The 24068-nt window shown below is 40.9% G+C and overlaps 1 protein-coding gene across 1 annotated transcript in view; it reads left to right on the top strand.

Annotated features, from left to right (window-relative positions):
• Positions 1 to 24068, top strand: part of trpm5 (transient receptor potential cation channel, subfamily M, member 5) — a 174097-nt gene that overhangs the window by 98215 nt on the left and 51814 nt on the right. Inside the window, exons 16-17 of the mRNA XM_061887264.1 lie at positions 19983 to 20106; positions 20207 to 20352. Of these exons, the coding sequence (XP_061743248.1) occupies positions 19983 to 20106; positions 20207 to 20352 (270 nt within the window). The remainder of the gene's footprint in view (positions 1 to 19982; positions 20107 to 20206; positions 20353 to 24068) is intronic.

Below are 24068 nucleotides of genomic sequence, written 5' to 3'. Positions count from 1 at the left end.
ACATTCTCATGCATTTTAATCCATCCATCCATTTTCTACCGCACCTGTTCAAGAAGTATTCTATTTATTATTGGTTCCGCTTCAAAATAACAATGTTATTAAAAAGAATGAGGGACTTATTTTACTCTAAAAAATGTTGGTCTTACTTAAAAATGCACACATTTAGTTGTGTTCAGTGTTAAAAAAAATATTATATGGCGCTCATGGAAATAGAATTTAAAATTCTCTAGATTCTCTAGACCTCTGGTTCTCAACCTTTTTTCAGTGATGTACCCCCTGTGAACATTTTTTTAATTCAAGTACCCCTAATCAGAGCAAAGCATTTTTGGTTGGAAAAAAAAGAGATAAAGAAGTGAAATACAGCACTATGTCATCAGTTTCTGATTTATTAAATTGTATAAAATATTGTAGTGGTCTTTCTTGAACTATTTGGAAAAAAAAGATATGAAAATAACTAAAAACGTGTTGAAAAATAAACAAGTGATTCAATTATAAATTAAAGCTGCAAGCAGCGTTGGTCGGGTCCGCCTTTGGCCGACAAACGCACTGGGAGGAGTTTCGATTTGAAAAAGGTGATAGGTTTTCACAAAACTTTTATTTTGAAGGGGCAATGTTTAACTCCCTGTTGATTTTTAACGAAGGTTGTCAATTATCAAAATGTAGGTCTAAGTGAGACCTACATAGAAGTTTTTGTTTCATGTCTTTAAGGCATTCCTACCGGAAGTTACAAGCAGTTTTGTCTGTGTTTTCTTCCTGGAAGCAGTTTTTTCTGTGTTTTATTGAAAAATTGCGCTAGAGCGCAATTTTGAGTTTTTTTTTTTTTTTCATTAGATCGCAATTGTTGCCAGTCCTGATGTGTGTGCCAAGTTTGGTGAGCTTTGAAGCATTTTAAGGGGGTCAAATTACAGCTCAAAGAGAAAAAAATAACATTTTTTGCGAAAATTTTGCTTAGAATGAGTATTTGCAAAATTTCTGTTGATTTTACGTATAGGCGTTTCTAATGGGGAATCTAGGTCTAAGTCACACCTACATAGAGGTTTTTGTTCCATGTCTTTACGACATTCCTAACGGAAGTTACAAGCAGTCTGGTTTTTTTTCCTAGGGGGCGCTAGCGCGCAATTTTGATTTTTGGGGTTCGGTTGCTTAATATGTTGTGGTGTCACGGTAGACCGACGTGTGTGTCAAATTTGGTGAGTTTTGAAGCATGTTAAGGGGGTCAAATTGGGGTGCGACGGTGCGGAATAATAATAATAATAATAAAACGCAGCAGATTCAATAGGGTCCTTGCCATGGCAAAGGACATGGAGTCCTTTGCCATAGGCAGGGCGGACCCTAATAAAGATGTCTACACATAGAACTAATCATCAACTTAAAGAGCCCTCTTTGGGGATTGTAATAGAGATCCATCTAAACATTTTTTCCACAAAAAAATAAATCTTTAACATCAATATTAATGGAACATGTCCACAAAAAATCTAGCTGTCAACACTGAATATTGCATTGTTGCATTTCTTTTCAGTTTATGAACTTACATTCATATTTTGTTGAAGTATTATTCAATAAATATATTCATAAAATATTTTTTTGCTATTTTTAGAATATTTAAAAAAAAAAATCTCACCTACCCCTTGGCATACCTTCAAGTACCCCCAGGGGTACGCGTATCCCCCATTTGAGAACCACTGCTCTACACCCCTGGTCTAGAGACTAGCTATATAAATTGAATCCATTATTATTAATAATATTACTGGACTGCGATGAGGTGGCGACTTGTCCAGGGTGTACCCCGCCTTCCGCCCGATTGTAGCTGAGATAGGCGCCAGCGCCCCCCGCGACCCCAAAATGGAATAAGCGGTAGGAAATGGATGGATGGATGGATGGAATATTACTGGATTGACTACTGAAGAATCCTTTTTTTTAGCTGAAACGCTACAGACATGTACACTTCCAGTTCAAGGCACGAAACAGGAAATACCTTTTTACGTCCATAAATTAACTGCACCGTTTTTACAAGCCGCAGTGTTCAAAGCTAGGGGAAAAATGTAGCGGCTTACAGTTGGGAAAACACTGTGTTTTTGTAAGAACCACATTCAATATTTGAATAAAAGTTGTCCTTCAGGTTTGATGTTATTAATAAGAAACAAAGCCAGGCATGGGAGTAACTCTTGTACAAATATTTCCAATGACATCAATCAGTGATCCATATACTTTGTTGCCTGTAGCTTTTTCTTAAGGAGGCTTTGTGTTCGGCATTGCCCTTCCTTGGACTGAGCGATCCAATTACTGCAATCCCTCAAGTCGTCACCCTGGCGTGTTCTTTCCCCGCATGTTTTTCAAACATTAGCAGGACTTATGGTAATTCCATTCAAAGGGTGCGCCGTTCCCTGCGCCGCTAATGGTTGTGTCCGCCGCACAATGACGGAATTTTGAGTGTTTGAAGTATCTCTCGTGTCGGACGCGCCTATATATTCAAATTATCGTTCCGTCTTGCAAATACCGTATCACATATGTACATGCATAATGTGAACCAAAGATTCACATCATACCGATTATGCGTCCGTACTCTGTACATTATTCTCCAGCTTAGTTTCATCTGTAGGACGTGACACTATAGATGCATCTAATCCAGGGGTGTCAAAGTCATTTCATCCCAGGGGCCGCGTGAAGGAAAATATATTCCCACTTGGGTCGGACTGGTAAAATCATGGCATGATAACTTCAAAATAAAGACAATTTCAATCAATCAATCCATCCATCCATCCATCATCTTCCGCTTATCCGAGGTCGGGTCGCGGGGGCAACAGCCTAAGCAGGGAAACCCAGACTTCCCTCTCCCCAGCCACTTCGTCTAGCTCTTCCCGGGGGATCCCGAGGCGTTCCCAGGCCAGCCGGGAGACATAGTCTTCCCAACGTGTCCTGGGTCTTCCCCGTGGCCTCCTACCGGTTGGACGTGCCCTAAACACCTCCCTAGGGAGGCGTTCGGGTGGCATCCTGACCAGATGCCCGAACCACCTCATCTGGCTCCTCTCGATGTGAAGGAGCAGCGGCTTTACTTTGAGTTCCTCCCGGATGACAGAGCTTCTCACCCTATCTCTAAGGGAGGGACCTGGAAGCTCATTTCGGCCGCTTGTACCCGTGATCTTATCCTTTCGGTCATGACCCAAAGCTCATGACCATAGGTGAGGATGGGAACGTAGATCGACCGGTAAATTGAGAGCTTTGCCTTCCGGCTCAGCTCCTTCTTCACCACAACGGATCGGTACAACGTCCGCATTACTGAAGACGCCGCACCGATCCGCCTGTCGATCTCACGATCCACTCTTCCCCCACTCGTGAACAAGACCCCTAGGTACTTGAACTCCTCCACTTGGGGCAGGGTCTCCTCCCCAACCCGGAGATGGCATTCCAGCCTTTTCCGGGCGAGAACCATGGACTCGGACTTGGAGGTGCTGATTCTCATTCCGGTCGCTTCACACTCTGCTGCGAACCGATCCAGCGAGAGCTGAAGATCCCGGTCAGATGAAGCCATCAGGACCACATAGTCTGCAAAAAGCAGAGACCTAATCCTGCGGTCACCAAACCGGATCCCCTCAACTCCTTGACTGCGCCTAGAAATTCTGTCCATAAAAGTTATGAACAGAATCGGTGACAAAGGACAGGCTTGGCGGAGTCCAACCCTCACTGGAAATGTGTTCGACTTACTGCCGGCAAAGGGGAACCAAGATCTGGCACTGATCGTACAGGGAGCGGACCGCCACAATAAGACAGTCCGATATAGTCGGACTCACTTCGACGCACAGCAAGGGCTCTGGAACCACTTCTCTCGAGAGGGATTGGACCCTCTTAGCCAGAGTGGAAGATGTTTATTTATATAGCCCTACAAGTGTCTCAAAGGGCTGCACAAGCCACAACGACATCCTCGGTAGAAGCCCATATAAGGGCAAGGAAAAACTCACCACAGAGGGACGTCGGCAATGATGACTATGAGAAACCTTGGAGAGGACCGCATATGTAGGCAACCCCCCAACCCCCAGGGGACCGAAAGCAATGGATGTCGAGCGGATCTAACATGATATCGTGAAAGTCCAATCCATAGTGGATCTAATGTAAATGTGAGAATCAAGTCCAAAGTGGATCCAATATATGGTAGCGAGAGTTCCGTCCAAAGTGGAGCCAGAAGGAAACCATCCCAAGCGGAGGCAGATATGTCCCCAGGCGAGTGGTCCATCCTGGGTCCCCAGTCTGGACAAACGGCAACATCCCGGCTCCCGACTATGGAAAGCCAGTACTTCATCCATGGCCACCGGACCGGACCCCCTCCACAAGGGAGGAGGGGACATAGGAGAAAAAGAAAAGAAAAGGCAGATCAACTGGTCTAAAAAGGGGGTCTATTTAAAGGCTGGAGCTGGGGTCGGGAACCTTTTTTGGCTGAGAGAGCCAAGAAGCCAAATATTTAAAACTGTATTTCCCTAAGAGCCATATAATATTTTTTTTTAACACTGAACACAACTAAACGCGTGCATTTTTTAAGTAAGACCAACATTTCCAGAGTATAATAAGTCTCTTATTTTTTGTAATAACATTGTTATTCTGAAGCTAACTGTGGAGGGGGCGTGGCCTGCGGGCCTGCAACAAAGCGGGATGTTGCCAGGACCGGCCTCGAAATCAACGACAGGTGCGTAGATGGCCCACCTGGGCCTTTTTTTATCTAATCGCCTGTCGCTCTGTTATAAGCAGCAGCCAGGAGGAGAGACAGGGTTGGGGCTGGAGCCAGAGCGGGAGTGAGGACGAAAGAACACTTCAAGTTAGTAGAAAACTCTTAGAAAAAATTGGTGCCATTTCCAAAAGACCATCATCTCAGACCAGGGTTGTCAAACGTAAGGCTCAAAGTCCGTATCAGGCCCGTGAACAAGTTTAATCCGGCCCACGGCCCGCAAAATAAATTAAAGTATAACATGAGCTGCAATTTTATAATGAAAGTGTGGAGGACTCTCTCTCCTCCGGGTTCCTCGGTCCACCAATCACTGACGTGACAGCTGCGTGCATGAAATGGAACAATGATTTATTTTTCAGTAATGTTCTTCTTTCATGCTTTGCGGTCATCTTCTTCTCATGTCAGTTTTGCTCTCGATCCAACTGCCCCCTCCCTCCCGGCTGCTGCCTTTTAACAGAGATTAGATAAACACTCCCAGGTGGGTCATCCACGCACCTGTCGCTGATCTCGAAGCCGGCCCTGGCACACCCCGCTTCGCTGCAGGTCCGCAGGCCACCCCACCCACCAATCCACCCACACACACACACACACAGAAAGAAACTGCTGTTCTAAATGTGTCCACACGATGTCACACTAGCAATTCAAGTGTAACCCAGGTCACACATGACCCTGTTTTAAAGATGACGAGTCAGCTGACTTCAAGCACCTTCTGGATTGGCTGCCGCTACTCCAATCAGCGTCGATTGTTGCTGGCAACAGACTAATGCTGTAGCAACGCAAGCTACCTTTTTTATTGTAAATCATCCACTCAACCGATTGAAAAAAACAAAACTGTAAAATGCAAAGTCAACATGACCATCATCTCTGTAGTTAGATTTCCGTGCTGCGTTCGCAGGTTGTTGGTGGCATGCTGTGCACCCTGAACTCCATTGTAAAAATGTGTTTGTACATTTGTTGTATGTTCTATTTTATTCTATGATTAAATCTACCCTGCGATGAGGTGGCAACCTGTCCAGGGTGTAACCCGCCTTTCGCCCGATTGTAGCTGATATAGGTACCAGCGCCCCCCGCCACCCCAAAGGGAATAAGCGGTAGAAAATGGATGGATGGATGGATCGGATTAAATCTACCATATCCACATTGGTTCTGTTTGTAATTATGTTACCTTTAATTCGGCTGTTATGGTGTCATCCTGATCATTGTTTTCATTGTATTATAATTGTAATATTGGATGATCGTAAATGAATGTGTTGTGGCAGTTGTGGATGTCACCAATGCGGTGGTTTGAGGAAAAACTCGCTTGCTTTTCCAAACACGTCTTTAATGAACTTCCAACATTAAAATGCTGAACAGGAAGTGCTTAAAGTTTAATGGCATTGTAAAAACACTGAGACATAGTCTAAGATCGTGGGGATTCGGAAATGGCACCAGTTTTGTGCACATAGTTTTCCACTAACTTGAAGTCTTTTGCCAAGAGGATTTTCATTCTCAGAATGTACTTGCTCTATTTTTGGCCAAAGAAAACAATTTTGAAGTTGTCTCTATTTTGTAAGTTATCATGCCATGATTTTACCAGTCCGGCCCACGAGGGAATAGGTTTTTTCTCCAAGAAAAAGTGTTTGACACCCCTGTCTTGGACTATGTCTCAGTGTTTTTAACAATGCCATCAAACTTTAAGCACTTCCTGTTAACCATCATCATGTTGGCAGTTCATTAAAGATGTGTTTGGAAAAGCAACCGAGGGTTTTCTTCAATCCACAACTGCCACAACACATTCATTTACCATCATTCAAATATTACAAATGTTGTATGATGAAAACAATTATCAAAATGACCTGTGATGAGGTGGTGACTTATCCAGTGTGTAAACCGCCCTCCGTCCAAATGCAGCTGACATAGGCTCCAGTGACACCAAAAGGGACAAGCGGTAGGAAATGGATGGATGATGGATGATCAAAATGACACCATACTACGAACATAACCTATGTGAACATGGTAAATGTAATCATAATATATAATTTTCATTTTTACACTTTTTTTCCCCAAATTCCATTGTATGTTATACTCTTCTGACACCACTAGATGGCAGTATAAGTGTCCACAAAAGCGGCCATAAGACCCCAATTCAGCAGTGTACACAATTTCGGAAATTAGAGCTAAAAGGTGCTGTCCACGCATGTGGCCACTAAGCCTTTTGAGGTTAAATGCTAACAAGAAAACAGAACAAACAACAAATGTAGAAACACATTTTTACAATGGAGTTCAGGGTGCACATTGTGCCGTCAACAAACTGCGAGCGCTGCACGGAAGCCTAACTACAAAAATGATGGTCATGTTTACTTTGCATTTTACTGTTTTGTTATATTTATCTCTGGAGAGGATCCATTCATCCATTTTCTACCGCTTATTCCCTTTTGGGGTCGCGGGGGGTGCTGGCGCCTATCTCAGCTACAATCGGGCGGGAGGCGGGGTACACCCTGGACAAGTAGCCACCTCATCGCAGGGCCAACACAGATTGACAGACAACATTCACACTCACATTCACACACTAGGGCCAATTTAGTGTTGCCAATCAACCTATCCCCAGGTGCATGTCTTTGGAGGTGGGAGGAAGCCGGAGTACCCGGAGGGAACCCACGCATTCACGGGGAGAACATGCAAACTCCACACAGAACCCAAGACTGCAGGAACTTTGTATTGTGAGATAGACGCACTAACCCCTCTGCCACCGTGAAGCCCCCCCCCCAATTCAGCAGTGTACACAATTTCGGAAATTAGAGCTAAAAGGTGCTGTCCACGCATGTGGCCACTAAGCCTTTTGAGGTTAAATGCTAACAAGAAAACAGAACAAACAACAAATGTAGAAACACATTTTTACAATGGAGTTCAGGGTGCACACTGTGCCGTCAACAAACTGCGAGCGCTGCACGGAAGTCTAACTACAAAAATGATGGTCATGTTTACTTCGCATTTTACTGTTTCGTTATATTTATCTCTGGAGAGGATAATTTATAATTAAATAAGGTATCGTGCGTTGCTACAACATTAGTCTGTTGCCAGCAACCATTGACGCTGATTGGAGTAGCGGCAGCCAATCCGGAGGGCGCTTAAAGTCAGCTGACATTTCATCTTTAAAATAGTGTCATGTGTGACGTGGGTTACACTTGAATTGCTATTGAGACATCCAGTGGACGTATTTAGAACAGCAATTTCTTTCATTGAAATATTGCAGCTCATGTTTATTTAAAAACATATTTTGCTGGCGGTGGGGCGGATAAGACCTGCTTTGCGGGCCTGATACGGCCCCCGGGCCGTTAGTTTGACACCCCTGGTCCAATCCAACCGAATAATAAGATTATTAATAATGAAATACATCCAAATCCTTTACAATGAGTAATCACCCCTTGTACTAATAGTTGTTTCTATGAATCTAATTTAAAATGCAGGTTATCAATCCTTGAATGCCTCTGCAAATGAAAACAAAATGCCATTTTTCACTCTGGTTTTTTTTCCTATTTATTCCATCATGACAAATTGTAATACACCTGGTAAGCATGACTTAATACGGATATGATCATTATCTCATAGACAAAAGGTTGCGTTGTGCCTGTCAGGTATTTCATTCCAGCGTTCGTGCATCTTTTAAAGAAAAAAACATGCCAAGAGGGCGGCTGATAAGCGCGTAACCCCCAGAGCCCCTCTCAGCCCTGTGGCATTTTCACGCTCCTGCTAATCAACGGAAAAAATGAGAGACGAGGTGTGAAAACAGAACCTCAGTCAGAGAGGCAAATGGCATTTCCAATAAAGTCCAAATGAACAGCAGAGTAGGCCCGTTTAGGAATCATTTGCTCCGTCACGGTTTATTTTGGCTCACTTGTTACTCTCCCCCTCACATCGATTCAGGACTTATAAGGAATCAATACGGTTTTACCACCCCTTAAAGAAATAGTTGAATTTATAGGCCATTTCCACAGAGTCGGGGCCATTTGTTTGCAAAAACTCTTTTCAAAGTAAACATTTTTTTCAACTCTAAATGTTAAAACAAAAATATTGAACTAGTCCAATGGTTCTCAAACTGTGGAATGTCAAAGAATCACGTACCGTATTTTCCGGAAGATAAGGCGCACTTAAAGGCCTACTGAAACCCACTACTAGCGACCACGCAGTCTGATAGTTTATATATCAATGATGAAATATTAACATTACAACACATGCCAATATGGCCGGTTTAGTTTACTAAATTACAATTTTAAATTTCCCTTAGTTTCTTGTTGAAAACGTCGTGGAATGATGACGCGTGTTTGTGACGTTCTTTGTTGGAGGGGACATATTAGCCCAGCACCACTTACAGCTAAAAGTCGTCTATTTTCATCGTGCAATTACACAGTATTTTGGACATCTGTGTTGCTGAATCTTTTGCAATGTGTTCAATTAATAATGGAGACGTCAAAGAAGAATGCTGTTGCTGGAAAGCGGTGGATTGCAGCTGCCTTTAGCAACCGAGACACAGCCGGTGTTTCTTTGTTGTGAAGCTTTAACACAGAGCGGTCAAGCGAACATGTTTCTCTACGTCAACCAGCAGGTTTTTGGATGGGGAAATTGTGATATTAAGTTGGCTCTTACCGGAGACTTGACGGCGCAGTGGGAGAGTGGCGGAAGCTTATCAGGTGAAAATCAATGGGTTGGCATGGAGACGAAAACAAACCAGGAAGTGCACCTTTTTTCCAAAACACAATATAGAATGTGAGATATAACAGGATAATGCATACATTTATTATTTATTAATACAAAAACAGGAAAACAAAGGGCGCGCACAAGGGCGGATAACAAACTAGACTATACTCAAAACAAAAACAGCACAATGGCATGACTATATGCAAACGTACAAAAAACACCAACTGTGGCACAAAACAAAACAAAAAACTTGCACTGAGGCATGAATACAAAAAAACTTATGTGGCGTGGTCAAAACAACAAACAGCGAGGCAAAAATTTTTGTTTTGTTTTGTGCCACAGTTAGTGTTTTTTTGTATGTTTGTATATAGTCATGCCATTGTGCTGTTTTTGTTTTGAGTATAGTCTAGTTTGTTTTCCTGCCTGCTTCACGGCTGTCATTAAAATACTTTATTTGACGGCTTCAAAGCCTCTTCTCTGCAACCCGGGGTCCAAACTTGAACTGAAGGTAACAGCGTGTTACTTACAGATACAAAAGTCTCCGGGACGGAAGCTTATCAGGTGAAAATCAATGGGTTGACATGGAGACGAAAACAAACCAGGAAGTGCACCTTTTTTCCAAAACACAATATAGAATGTGAGATATAACAGGATAATGCATACATTTATTATTTATTAATACAAAAACAGGAAAACAAAGGGTGCGCACAATGGCGGATAACAAACTAGACTATACTCAAAAACAAAAACAGGACAATGGCATGATTATATACAAACGTACAAAAAACACTAACTGTGGCACAAAACAAAACAAAAAACTCGCACTGAGGCATGAATACAAAAAAACTTATGTGGCGTGGTCAAAACAACAAACAGCGAGGCAAAAAATTTTGTTTTATTTTGTGCCACAGTTAGTGTTTTTTTGTATGTTTGTATATAGTCATGCCATTGTGCTGTTTTTGTTTTGAGTATAGTCTAGTTTGTTTTCCTGCCTGCTTCACGGCTGTCATTAAAATACTTTATTTGACGGCTTCAAAGCCTCTTCTCTGCAACCCGGGGCCCAAACTTGACCTGAAGGTAACAGCGTGTTACTTACAGATACAAAAGTCTCCGGGACGGAAGCTTATCAGGTGAAAATCAATGGGTTGACATGGAGACGAAAACAAACCAGGAAGTGCACATTTTTTCCAAAACACAATATAGAATGTGAGATATAACAGGATAATGCATACATTTATTATTTATTAATACAAAAACAGGAAAACAAAGGGCGTGCACAATGGCGGATAACAAACTAGACTATACTCAAAAACAAAAACAGCACAATGGCATGACTATATACAAACGAACAAAAAAACTAACTGTGGCACAAAACAAAACAAAAAACTTGCACTGAGGCATGAATACCAAAAAACTTATGTGGCGTGGTCAAAACAACAAACAGCGTGGCAAAAGTTTTTTGTTTTTTTGTGCCACTGTTAGTGTTTTTTGTACGTTTGTATATAGTCATGCCATTGTGCTGTTTTTGTTTTGAGTATAGTCTAGTTTGTTTTCCTGCCTGCTTCACGGCTGTCATTAAAATACTTTATTTGACGGCTTCAAAGCCTCTTCTCTGCAACCCGGGGTCCAAACTTGACCTGAAGGTAACAGCGTGTTACTTACAGATACAAAAGTCTCCGGAGTGGAAGCTTATCAGGTGAAAATCAATGGGTTGGCATGGAGACGAAAACAAACCAGGAAGTGCACCTTTTTTCCAAAACACAATATAGAATGTGAGATATAACAGGATAATGCATACATTTATTATTTACTAATACAAAAACAGGAAAACAAAGGGCGCGCACAATGGCGGATAACAAACTAGACTATACTCAAAAACAAAAACAGCACAATGGCATGATTATATACAAATGTACAAAAAACACTAACTGTGGCACAAAACAAAACAAAAAACTTGCACTGAGGCATAAATACAAAAAAACTTACGTGGCGTGGTCATGACAACAAACAGCGTGGCAAAAGTTTTTTGTTTTGTTTTGTGCCACAGTTAGTGTTTTTTTGGACGTTTGTATATTGTCATGCCATTGTGCTGTTTTTGTTTTGAGTATAGTCTAGTTTGTTTTCCTGCCTGCTTCACGGCTGTCAGTAAAATACTTTATTTGACGGCTTCAAAGCCTCTTCTCTGCAACCCGGGGTCCAAACTTGAACTGAAGGTAACAGCGTGTTACTTACAGATACAAAAGTCTCCGGGACGGAAGCTTATCAGGTGAAAATCAATGGGTTGGCATGGAAACGAAAACAAACCAGGAAGTGCACCTTTTTTCCAAAACACAATATAGAATCGAGATACAACAGGATAATGCATACATTTATTATTTATTAATACAAAAACAGGAAAACAAAGGGCGCGCACAATGGCGGATAACAAACTAGACTTCACGGTGGCAGAGGGGTTAGTGCGTCTGCCTCACAATACGAAGGTCCTGCAGTCCTGGGTTCAAATCCAGGCTCGGGATCTTTCTGTGTGGAGTTTGCATGTTCTCCCCGTGAATGCGTGGGTTCCCTCCGGGTACTCCGGCTTCCTCCCACTTCCACCTTGGGATAGGTTGATTGGCAACACTAAATTGGCCCTAGTGTGTGAATGTTGTCTGTCTATCTGTGTTGGCCCTGCGATGAGGTGGCGACTTGTCCAGGGTGTACCCCGCCTTCCGCCCGATTGTAGCTGAAATAGGCGCCAGCGCCCCCCGCGACCCCAAAAGGGAATAAGCGGTAGAAAATGGATGGATGGATGGACTATACTCAAAACAAAAACAGCACAATGGCATGACTATATACAAACGTACAAAAAAACACTAACTGTGGCACAAAACAAAACAAAAAACTTGCACTGAGGCATAAATACCAAAAAACGTATGTGGCGTGGCCAAAACAACAAACAGCGTTGCAAGGCATGAAGGTCGGCAAGGTAATGTGGGGAGGATAGTAGGTATCGTAGATAAATAAGACTCCGGCTTATTAGTGATTCCTAGAGCTCAAAAAAAGTCTGTGGGCTATAGAGCGTTTTCCGTTCGGGCTCCAGTACTCTGGAATGCCCTCCCGGTAACAGTTCGAGATGCTACCTCAGTAGAAGCATTTAAGTCTCACCTTAAAACTCATCTGTATACTCTAGCCTTTAAATAGACCTCCTTTTTAGACCAGTTGATCTGCCGCTTCTTTTCTTTCTCATATGTCCCCCCCTCCCTTGTGGAGGGGGTCCGGTCCGATGACCATGGATGAAGTACTGGCTGTCCAGAGTCGAGACCCAGGATGGACCGCTCGTCGGGACCCAGGATGGACCGCTCGCCTGTATCGGTTGGGGACATCTCTACGCTGCTGATCCGCTTGAGATGGTTTCCTGTGGACGGGACTCTCGCTGCTGTCTTGGAGCCACTATGGATTGAACTTTCACAGTATCATGTTAGACCCGCTCGACATCCATTGCTTTCGGTCCCCTAGAGGGGGGGGGGGTTGCCCACATCTGAGGTCCTCTCCAAGGTTTCTCATAGTCAGCATTGTCACTGGCGTCCCACTGGATGTGAATTCTCCCTGCCCACTGGGTGTGAGTTTTCCTTGCCCTTTTGTGGGTTCTTCCGAGGATGTTGTAGTCGTAATGATTTGTGCAGTCCTTTGAGACATTTGTGATTTGGGGCTATATAAATAAACATTGATTGATTGAAAGTTGCCAGGACGAGGACAGAAACAGAATGGCTTAAATAATGACTATGATGATGATTAGTAACAGGTGTGAGGGCAAGGTGAAAATCTATGGGTTGGCATGGAGACGGAAACAAACCAGGAAGTGCAAAAACAGAACTGAATGTCCAAAAAACTAAACATAACATGACCAAACATGACAAAAACAAAACATAAACCATAGCTGTGACGAATACGTTCTGATAAGCTTCCGCCCCGGAGACTTTTGTATCTGTAAGTAACACGCTGTTACCTTCAGTTCAAGTTTGGACCCCGGGTTGCAGAGAGGAGGCTTTGAAGCCGTCAAATAAAGTCTTTTAATGACAGCCGTGAAGCAGGCAGGAAAAAATACGACCGGAATGCCAGCCGGGGGGGAGACAAAGAGAGAGAACTCGGGTACAACTGAGACTACAACTGCTGGCACAATAAAGGAAGAAATAAACATAGGCAAAGACAGAAGTATGCGGGTCCTTCTTTTGTTGCATGCATTATATTTCACTTTGTTGAACGTTTGGATATATTTAGTGTTCGATAACATATGATCCCAGTAATTATGAAGAAAAACAAATGAGTAAAGTAGTTAGTATTGACAATGAACATTGTTGCTCTACAACTGAAACAATTCGCACAAACAAAATCTGTGCACAGGTGGGCCGGACTATTAAAATCATGTCATTAAAACTAAAAAATACAGACAACTTCGGATTGTTTTTTTTTCCGTCAGACTTTGGCCGAAAATAGAACAAACGCTTTCTGAAAATATTACAATATAAATATAGAAAAAATACCGTCGGCGGTAAAGTTAAGATCCACGAAGGAAAGAAGAAAGTGAATGAATGTTTATAACTGAACAAAGTTAAATATGCCAAAAAAAATGTTTTCTTTTGTATTATTTTTAATGAATTAAGTAGCGTTTATGACAACCTTTTTCCAAAACACAATATTCGAGACACCAGCACCCCCCGTAACCTCAAAACAAGTGGTAGAAAATGGATGGATGAACAATATAGAATGTGAGATATAACAGGACAATGCATACATTTATAATTTGTTTTCAAAACGGTTACAACGGTTATGACTTGATGGGGTCCCTGGGACCTCATTTTGAAAAGTCCTGGCGCCAACACTGATGGAGTATTAGTGCATGCAATTAGGTAACGTTTACGACAACCTTATTCCAAAACACAATATAGAATGTGAGATGTAACAGGATAAAGCATACATTTATTATTTGTTTTCAAAACGCTTACAAAAAAAGTGGGAGCCCATTTTTATGACTTGGGACCCCAAATTCCTAACACCATCACTGATGGAGTATTGGTGCGTGCAAAACAGCAGCAGGCGGCTGTGGCCTGCGGGCCGGATCTAACACTAAACAAATATTCCGGGGGCCATAGATAAATAATTCTCGATTTTGACACATAGGCTCTACTGCAGGGGTGTCAAACTCAAATACAGAGTGGGCCAAAATTTAAAACGGAACAAAGCCGCGGGCCGAGGTTGAACAATTTAACCTTTTAATAGGGACCCAAAAAAGTTTTGCATTGAATATTGAACAAGCAAGGCTTATATAACTTTATAGTGACATGCAAAATAGAGTTTCAAATAAACATAATAATAATTTAAAAAATATCAATGGCATATCCAATTATATATTGTAGCGTCCCAGAAGTGTTAGTGCTGCAAGGGAGTCTGAGTATTTGTTCAGTTGTGTTTATGTCGTGTTACGGTGCGGATGTTCTCCCGAAATGTGTTTGTCATTCTTGTTTGGTGTGGCTTCACAGTGTGGCGCATATTTGTAACAGCGTTGAATTGTTTATTCAGCCACCCTGAGCGTGACCTTATCAAGCATGCCTTGCAACAACTTATGTGTGTGTAAAATCCGGTCATATTGTGTGATTAAGACAGCACAATGTTTGTATGTAGGAAAAGCGGACGTGATGCAAGGTTGTAGAGAAGGCTAAAGGAAGTGCCATTACAACAATATTGTTGTCTGGGTGGAAATCGGGAGAAATTTGGGAGAATGGTTCCCCCGGGAGATTTTCGGGAGGGTCACTGAACTTCGGTAGTCTCGGGAGGGTTGGCAAGTATGAGGATTAGCGGTGTTAGAGCGGCATCGCCGCTGTATAATACCGGCAGGCCAACTCTAATGTTTAATTTGATATTACCTGAAGGACCAAATAAAATTACACGGCCAAATTTGGCCCGCGGGCCAGAGTTTGACACCCGTGCTCTACGGGGATTAAATTTCAAACCGTAGCTTTGCCAGAAAAAAAAATGTTCTGTTCAGTTTCAGTTTCAGTTTATTTGGAACATGCATACGATACAATTTAATGTGTCACACAACTCCAGTTGTTTCATTACAGAATGTCCGAAAAGGAGTAGGAAGAAGCAGAGCTTATTTAATCCTACCCCTTTTCATATCGGAGCAATTTTATCCATATTATTTGTTCTCTGTAACAGAACAGTGAACAAATAAAAAAAAATGAATAAATAGTATATGATAGTAAGGATACAAATATTAAATACATAATCTTTGTGTCAATAAAAAAAGAATGAAAAAAATAAAAATTGTGTTAAATTTGTTATTTTGCACAAAAAAATCCAATCATTTGTTTTAGAACAAAACTCAAATTTGATTTTAAAAGTATAAAAATCGTTTCAAATACAAATATTAAATCCCTGAATGATCTTTGCCTCAATAAAAAAATTTAAAAAATAGAAAAAAAAAAGAAAAATTGTGTTCAATTTGTTATTTTGCACAAAAACATCCAATAATTTGTTTTAGAACAAAACTCAAGTTTGATTTTAAAAGTATAAAAATTGTTTCACACACAAATATTAAATACATAAATAATCTTTGTCTCAATAAAAGAAGGAAAAAAAAAAGAAACATTGTGTTCAATTTATTTTGCACAAAAAAAAAAATTGAACAAAACTCAAATTTGATTTTAAAAGTATAAAAATCGTTTCACATACAAATATTAAATACATAAATAATGTTTGTCTCAATAAAAAAAGAAAAAATATGTTAAAGTTGTTATTTTGCACAAAACAATCCAATAATTTGTTTTAGAACAAAAATCAAGTTTGATTTTAAAAGTATAAAAATTGTTTCACATACAAATATTAAATACATAATCTTTGTCTCGATAAAAAAATCGCAAGAAAAATATGAAAAAAAAGATATATTGTGTTAAATGTATTTTTGCACAAAAAAAACAATAATTAATTTTAGAACAAAACTCAAGTTTGATTTTAAAAGTATAAAAATAGTTTCAAATACAAATATTAAATACATAAATAATCTTTATCTCAATGGAAAAAGAACAATTAATATGAAAAAAAAGACAAATTGTGTTAAATTTATTCTGCGCAAAAACATCCAATAATTGGTTTTAGAACAAAACTCAAGTTTGATTTTAAAGTATAAAAATCGTTTTACATACATATATTAAATACATAAATAATCTTTGTCTCAATAAAAAAAAAAAGAAAGAAAAATATGACAAAAAAAAGAAAAATTGTGTTAAATCTGTTGTTTTGCACAAAACAATCCAATAATATGTTTTAGAACAAAACTCAAGTTTGATTTAAAAAGTATAAAAATCGTTTCACATTGAAATATATTAAATACATAAATAAGCGTTGTCTCAATAAAAAAAAGAACAAAACAAAAGAAAAATGTTGTTAAATTTGTTATTTTGCACCAAAAAAATTAAATACTTTATTTTAGAACAGAAATCAAGTTTGATTTTAAAAGTATAAGAATCGTTTCACATACAAATATTAAATACATAAATAATCTTTGTTTAAAAAAAAATTGAAAAAAGGAACAATTTTGTTAAATTTGTTATTTTGCACAAAACAATCACGTAATTTATTGTAGATCAAAACTCATGTTTAAGTTTTAAAGTATAAAAATCGTTTTACCTACAAATATTAGATACATAAATTTTTGTCTAAATAAAAAAAATAAAAATTGTGCTAAATTTGGTATTTTGCACAAAAAAAATCCAATAATTTGTTTTAGAACAAAACTTAAGTTTGATTTTAAAAGTATAAAAATCGTCTCACATACAAATATTAAATACATGAATAATCTTTGTCTCAATAAAAAAAAAAGAAAAATTGTGTTAAATTTATTATTTTGCACAAAAAAATCCAATAATTTGTTTTAGAACAAAACTTAAGTTTGATTTAAAAATTATAAAAATCGTCTCACATACAAATATTAAATACATAAATAATCTTTATCGCAATTTTAAAAAATGAAACATTTTGTTAAATTTGTTATTGTGCACATAAAAAACAAATAATTAGTTTTAGAACAAAACTCAAGTTTGACTTAAAAAGTATAAAAATCGTTTCACATACAAATATTAAATATATAAATGTGTGTCTAAATAAAATTTTAAAAAATTTAAAAAATTGTGTTAAATTTGTTATTTTGCGCAAAAAATACTACCGTATTTCCTTGAATTGCCGCAGGGCATATAGTATGCGCCTGCCTTGTATTACCGCCTGGTCAAACTGGTGACGTCACGAGTGACTATTCATTTTCAAAATGGAGGAGGCTGATTTCGATACCAGTAATTTGAAATCGCATAAAGGGAAGAAGATTAAGAGCTATTCAGTAGGATTTAAGGTCCAAGCTTACATCACACTCAAATTTTTACCGCATACCTTTGGTAAGTGCCAGAGTGAGAAGAGGTTTTAAACTAACTTTATTGTTGATAATAGAGGTAAACTATTGGTTTTGTTCATGATCAATAGCGCTTTTTCTATTGGTTTTTGTATTGCTCCAGTTTTAGTGTAAAAATACTCATTGTCATTACTATATTATTTATTTCACCAACTGCTTATTTGCTATCACTTTTACGATCATATTTGTACATATTATGTATGTGCTGGTGTTGTTCTATTGTTGTTGTTGTTATTGTTGTATTTGCTGTTGTTGTTTTTGTCTCTCTGTCTATTCCCCCTCTTATCCCCACAATTTCCCCCTCTGTCTTCCTTCTTTTCTCTTTCTATCCCCTCCTGCTCCGGCCTGGCTGCACCAAATGATAATATAAACACATTTAATAAAGTCACATTCAAATAAGACAAAAAGAGAAGTATCCCACACTTCTCTTTTGTAAAGTAAATCTGAACAGCCTGAATAGGCATCCATATCAACTATATGATTTGCCTGAGAAGCTGGACAGGACAAAAAATAAAAAAATAAATAAATAAATAAATAACTAGCGCATGCTTACTTTTACCGCATGCCTTTGGTAAGCGCAGGAGTGAGAAGAGGTTTTGAATTAATTAGCGCCCCGGCGGCAATTCAAGGAAATACGGTAGTTTTAGAACAAAACTCCAGTTTGATTTAAAAAGTATAAAAATCGTTTCACATACAACTATTAAATACATAAATGTGTGTCTAAATAAAATTTTAAATTTTTTTAAAAATTGTGTTAAATTTGTTATTTTGCGCAAAAAAACTACCACATTTCCTTGAATTGCCGCAGGGCATATAGTATGCGCCTGCCTTGTATTACCGCCTGGTCAAACTGGTGACGTCACGAGTGACTATTCATTTTCAAAATGGAGGAGGCTGATTTCGATACCGGTAATTTGAAATCGCATAAAGGGAAGAAGATTAAGAGCTATTCAGTAGGATTTAAGGTTCAAGCTTACATCACACTCAGATTTTTACCGCATCCCTTTGGTAAGTGCCGGAATGAGAAGAGGTTTTAAAATAATTAGTGCATGCTTACTTTTACCGCATGCCTTCGGTAAGCGCAGGAGTGAGAAGAGGTTTTAAATTAATTAGCGCATGCTTACTTTTACCGCATGCCTTTGGTAAGCGCAAGAGTGAGAAGAGGTTTTGAATTAATTAGCGCATGCTTACTTTTACCGCATGCCTTTGGTAAGCGCAAGAGTGAGAAGAGGTTTTAAATTAATTAGCGCATGCTTACTTTTACCGCATGCCTTTGGTAAGCGCAAGAGTGAGAAGAGGTTTTAAAATAATTAGCGCATGCTTACTTTTACTGCATGCCTTCGGTAAGCGCAGGAGTGAGAAGAGGTTTTAAATTAATTAGCGCATGCTTACTTTTACCGCATGCCTTCGGTAAGCGCAAGAGTGAGAAGAGGTTTTAAATTAATTAGCGCATGCTTACTTTTACCGCATGCCTTCGGTAAGCGCAAGAGTGAGAAGAGGTTTGAAATTAATTAGCGCATGCTTACTTTTACCGCATGCCTTTGGTAAGCGCAAGAGTGAGAAGAGGTTTGAAATGAATTAGCGCATGCTTACTTTTACCGCATGCCTTTGGTAAGCGCAGGAGTGAGAAGAGGTTTTAAATTAATTAGCGCATGCTTACTTTTACCGCATGCCTTTGGTAAGCGCAGGAGTAAGAAGAGGTTTTAAATGAATTAGCGCCCCGGCGGCAATTCAAGGAAATACGGTAGTTTTAGAACAAAACTCCAGTTTGATTTAAAAAGTATAAAAATCGTTTTACACAAAAAAAACATTCTTAGGGCTCCAATTTTGCTCAGGGCATCCCTAGACTGCGGTATGAATATGTATTTAAATTGGAAAGCTACATATCATGCCTACGGGGCCCCTCGTTGGCACCGCTGGCTTCCCATTAATTTTTAGACCACGGCAAGATAAGCACGGCTTATATGCGGCGATTCAAGTGTAAAAACGTGGATGGCAGGTGGGCTGTTTAGATGTGAAGCTGCACAAACACGGAGGAGTAAATCCCAGTTAATAGATAGATAAGAACATGTGTACTCAGTCAAATGAGCTCAGACGCGCGATAAGATTCTCAACTTGATACCCTGGATTCATGTTTCTTTTTTTTCATCCCTTCAGGGCCCGGAGGCGGTGGCAGCGGCGCTGGCCGGGTGTAAAATCCTGAAAGAGATGGCTCGACTGGAGTCCGAGGCCGAGTCTGCGCGGAGCATGAAGGAGGCCAAGTACGAGCAGTTTGCCCTTGGTGAGTGTAAATATATCGTCGGGGCGCCGGGGGGCCGCCTTTGGGATGAAAGGAGTCCACGTTGCAGCGTTGTTGACGTCCGGGGCGTGCATCCCGACAGATGTCTTTGGGGAGTGTTACTCCAACAGCGAGGACAGGGCCTATGCTCTGTTAGTGAGGAGGACTCAGTGCTGGAGCAAATCCACAGTCCTCAACCTGGCAACCGAGGCTGATGCCAAGTCCTTCTTCGCACACGATGGAGTTCAGGTAACAGTCACCGATGTTTTAAAGGGGAACTGCACGTTAGTGAAGTGAATTATATTTATATAGCGCTTTTCTCAAGTGACTCAAAGCGCTTTACATAGTGAAACCCAATATTTAAGTGACATTTAAACCAGTGTGGGTGGCACTCGGAGCAGGGGGGTAAAGTGTCTTGCCCATGGGTGTCAAACTCTGGCCCGCCGTGTAATTTCATTTGGCCCTTGAGGTAATATCACATTAAAGCTGACCAACACGCCGGATTGTAGTCAGCTGGAGGCGTGTCTTAATGAAATTAAACAATGGATGTCCGCTAACTTTTTGCAACTCAACGCCAAAAAAACGGAAATGCTGATTATCGGTCCTGCTAGACACCGAACTCTATTTAATAATACAGCTCTAACATTTGACAACCAAACAATTAAACAAGGCGACACGGTAAAGAATCTGGGTATTATCTTCGACCCAACTCTGACCTTTGAGGCACACATTAAAAGCGTTACTAAAACGGCCTTCTTTCATCTCCGTAATATCGCTAAAATTCGCTCCATTCTGTCCACTAAAGACGCTGAGATCATTATCCATGCGTTTGTTACGTCTCGTCTCGATTACTGTAACGTATTATTTTCGGGTCTCCCCATGTCTAGCATTAAAAGATTACAGTTGGTACAAAATGCGGCTGCTAGACTTTTGACCAGAACAAGAAAGTTTGATCACATTACGCCTGTACTGGCTCACCTGCACTGGCTTCCTGTGCACTTAAGATGTGACTTTAAGGTTTTACTACTTACGTATAAAATACTACACGGTCTAGCTCCATCCTATCTTGCCGATTGTATTGTACCATATGTCCCGGCAAGAAATCTGCGTTCAAAGGACTCCGGCTTATTAGTGATTCCCACAGCCCAAAAAAAGTCTGCGGGCTATAGAGCGTTTTCCGTTCGGGCTCCAGTACTCTGGAATGCCCTCCCGGTAACAGTTCGAGATGCCACCTCAGTAGAAGCATTTAAGTCTCACCTTAAAACTCATTTGTATACTCTAGCCTTTAAAAAGACTCCCTTTTTAGACCAGTTGATCTGCCATTTCTTTTCTTTTTCTTCTATGTCCCACTTTCCCTTGTGGAGGGGGTCCGGTCCGATCCGGTGGCCATGTACTGCTTGCCTGTGTATCGGCTGGGGACATCTCTGCGCTGCTGATCCGCCTCCGCTTGGGATGGTTTCCTGCTGGCTCCGCTGTGAACGGGACTCTCGCTGCTGTGTTGGATCCGCTTTGGACTGGACTCTCGCGACTGTGTTGGATCCATTGTGGATTGAACTTTCACAGTATCATGTTAGACCCGCTCGACATCCATTGCTTTCCTCCTCTCCAAGGTTCTCATAGTCATCATTGTCATCGACGTCCCACTGGGTGTGAGTTTTCCTTGCCCTTATGTGGGCCTACCGAGGATGTCGTGGTGGTTTGTGCAGCCCTTTGAGACACTAGTGATTTAGGGCTATATAAGTAAACATTGATTGATTGATTGATTGATTGAGATTAGATAGATGGATAGATAGATAGATAGTACTTTATTTATTCCGTCAGGAGAGTTCCTTCAGGAAAATTACAATTTTCAGCACAATCCCATTCAAGATCAGACAAACATTACAGGGAGACAGAACAGGATCGCTGACGGGTCTGCCGGCTTGCAGCGCCCCTTACAAAAAAGATGACATACAGGTAAACAAGGGGGTCGGGGGGGGGGGGGGGAGAAAAAAATAGAAGATTAAAATAAAATTAAAAAATCGGTCTTAGCCTAGGCCCTGGAGAGGGGGTGCAGACTGAGGCCAAGGGAAAAAAAAAAACAACTCATAGCCATAGTACACATCCCTCTTCCATGTGTGTAAGAGGGAAACATCAAACATCAAAGAACACAGAGGACATTAAAGACATTAAAGCAGCAGATACAACCAGACACTTCTACATACAGCTATGAATAAAAAGTAAAAGAAACATATCCACTGTGGTGGCCTCTGCGGTGTTCCACGCCATCGTCCGCTGGGGTGGAGGGAGCATGGCCAGAGACAGGAGCAGACCCAACAAAGCAACCAAGACAGCCGACTCCACTCTCGGCCAGTGTCCAGTCCGCATGGATGAGCGAGTCCAAGGTGACTGAGGTGTCCGACACCTGCTCACCCAGCCAAGACACCGCGAAGCCTCTCCGTCCCAGTAGCTCAGTGCTAGCTCCGCAGTCCTGTCCCCTCATCCGCATCTCCTCCAGTACATCCAAACAGACTCTGGTGTAGCAGAGACCCTGCAGCTGGTCTCCATAGCCAAAAGGCTCCCCGGGAGGCAGATCCAGAAGTCCACAAAAAAAGCACCACAGAGGTCACGAAAGTGCCACCCCTTGTCGCACAGTCCCAAAGGGTCCCGGACCAAAATGCAAAAAAAATATAATACCACATGAAAACAAGAGGGAAACACAAAAGGATGACACAAGAGCACAGAGCTCCTGCCTACAGCAGCCACTACAGCAGCGCCATTAGAGCTGGCCCGCCGGTATTATACAGCGGCGATGCCTCTGTAACACTGCATTCACCGCTGATACTCATACTTGCCAACCCTCACGATTTTCCCGGGAGACTCCCAAAGTTCAGTGCCCCTCCCGAAAATCCTCTGGGGCAACCATTCTTCCGAATTTCTCCCGATTTCCACCCAGACAAGTGTATCGGGGGCGTGCCTTAAAGGGACTGCCTTTTTAGCATCCTCTACAGCAGGGGTAGGGAACCTATGGCTCTAGAGCCATGTACTTTGTGTGTGTGGGCCAATCCAACCGTATTCGCTTGACATCTCTGTTCCATAGTAAAGCTTGGCTGTCATCTTTCGGGAATGTAAACAATGAAACACCGTCTGTGTTTGTGTTGCTACAGCCGGCCGTAATACACCGCTTCCCACCTACAGCTTTCTTCTTTGATGTCTCCATTGTTCATTGGACAAATTGCAAAAGATTAACCAACACAGATGTCCAGAATACTGTGGAATTTTGCGATGAAAACAGACGAGTTAATAGCTGGGCACGATGCTGGCACAAAATGTCCTTTACTATCCGTGACGTCACGCGCAGGCGTCATCATACCGAGACGTTTTCAGCAGGATTTTTCGGCGCGGAATTTAAAATTGCAATTTAGTAAGTTAACTTGGTCATATTGGCATGTGTTGCAATGTTAATATTTCATCATTGATATATAAACCATCAGACTGCGTGGTCGGTAGTAGTGGCTTTCAGTAGGCCTTTAGATTATTAGAGGGGGGGGGGGGTTGCCCACATCTGAGGTCCTCTCCAAGGTTTCTCATAGTCAGCATTGTCACTGGCGTCCCACTGGATGTGAATTCTCCCTGCCCACTGGGTGTGAGTTTTCCTTGCCCTTTTGTGGGTTCTTCCGAGGATGTTGTAGTCGTAATGATTTGTGCAGTCCTTTGAGACATTTGTGATTTGGGGCTATATAAATAAATATTGATTGATTGATTACAGGTTGCCACGTTCCTCTTTATTTTTGTCGTGGCCTGCAATGTATTATTCAAATCACATTTATGTTCTGGCAAAGTCATTGAGAATAATTTAGAGTTTGCTGTCAGAGGAATATCTTTCTTTGAGCCTCTTAAACTGGGTGACAGCTTTAATCCGGTTAATATTTAATGTTTTGACATAACGTTGATACGAGATGTCAAAGCGGCGTGAGCTCAGTTAA

This window comes from Nerophis ophidion, linkage group LG25 (assembly GCF_033978795.1).
Source record: "Nerophis ophidion isolate RoL-2023_Sa linkage group LG25, RoL_Noph_v1.0, whole genome shotgun sequence".
Taxonomy (NCBI): Eukaryota; Metazoa; Chordata; class Actinopteri; order Syngnathiformes; family Syngnathidae; genus Nerophis; species Nerophis ophidion.
The sequence above is the reverse complement of the archived record's forward strand: the minus strand, read 5'-3'. Positions and strand labels throughout refer to the sequence as shown.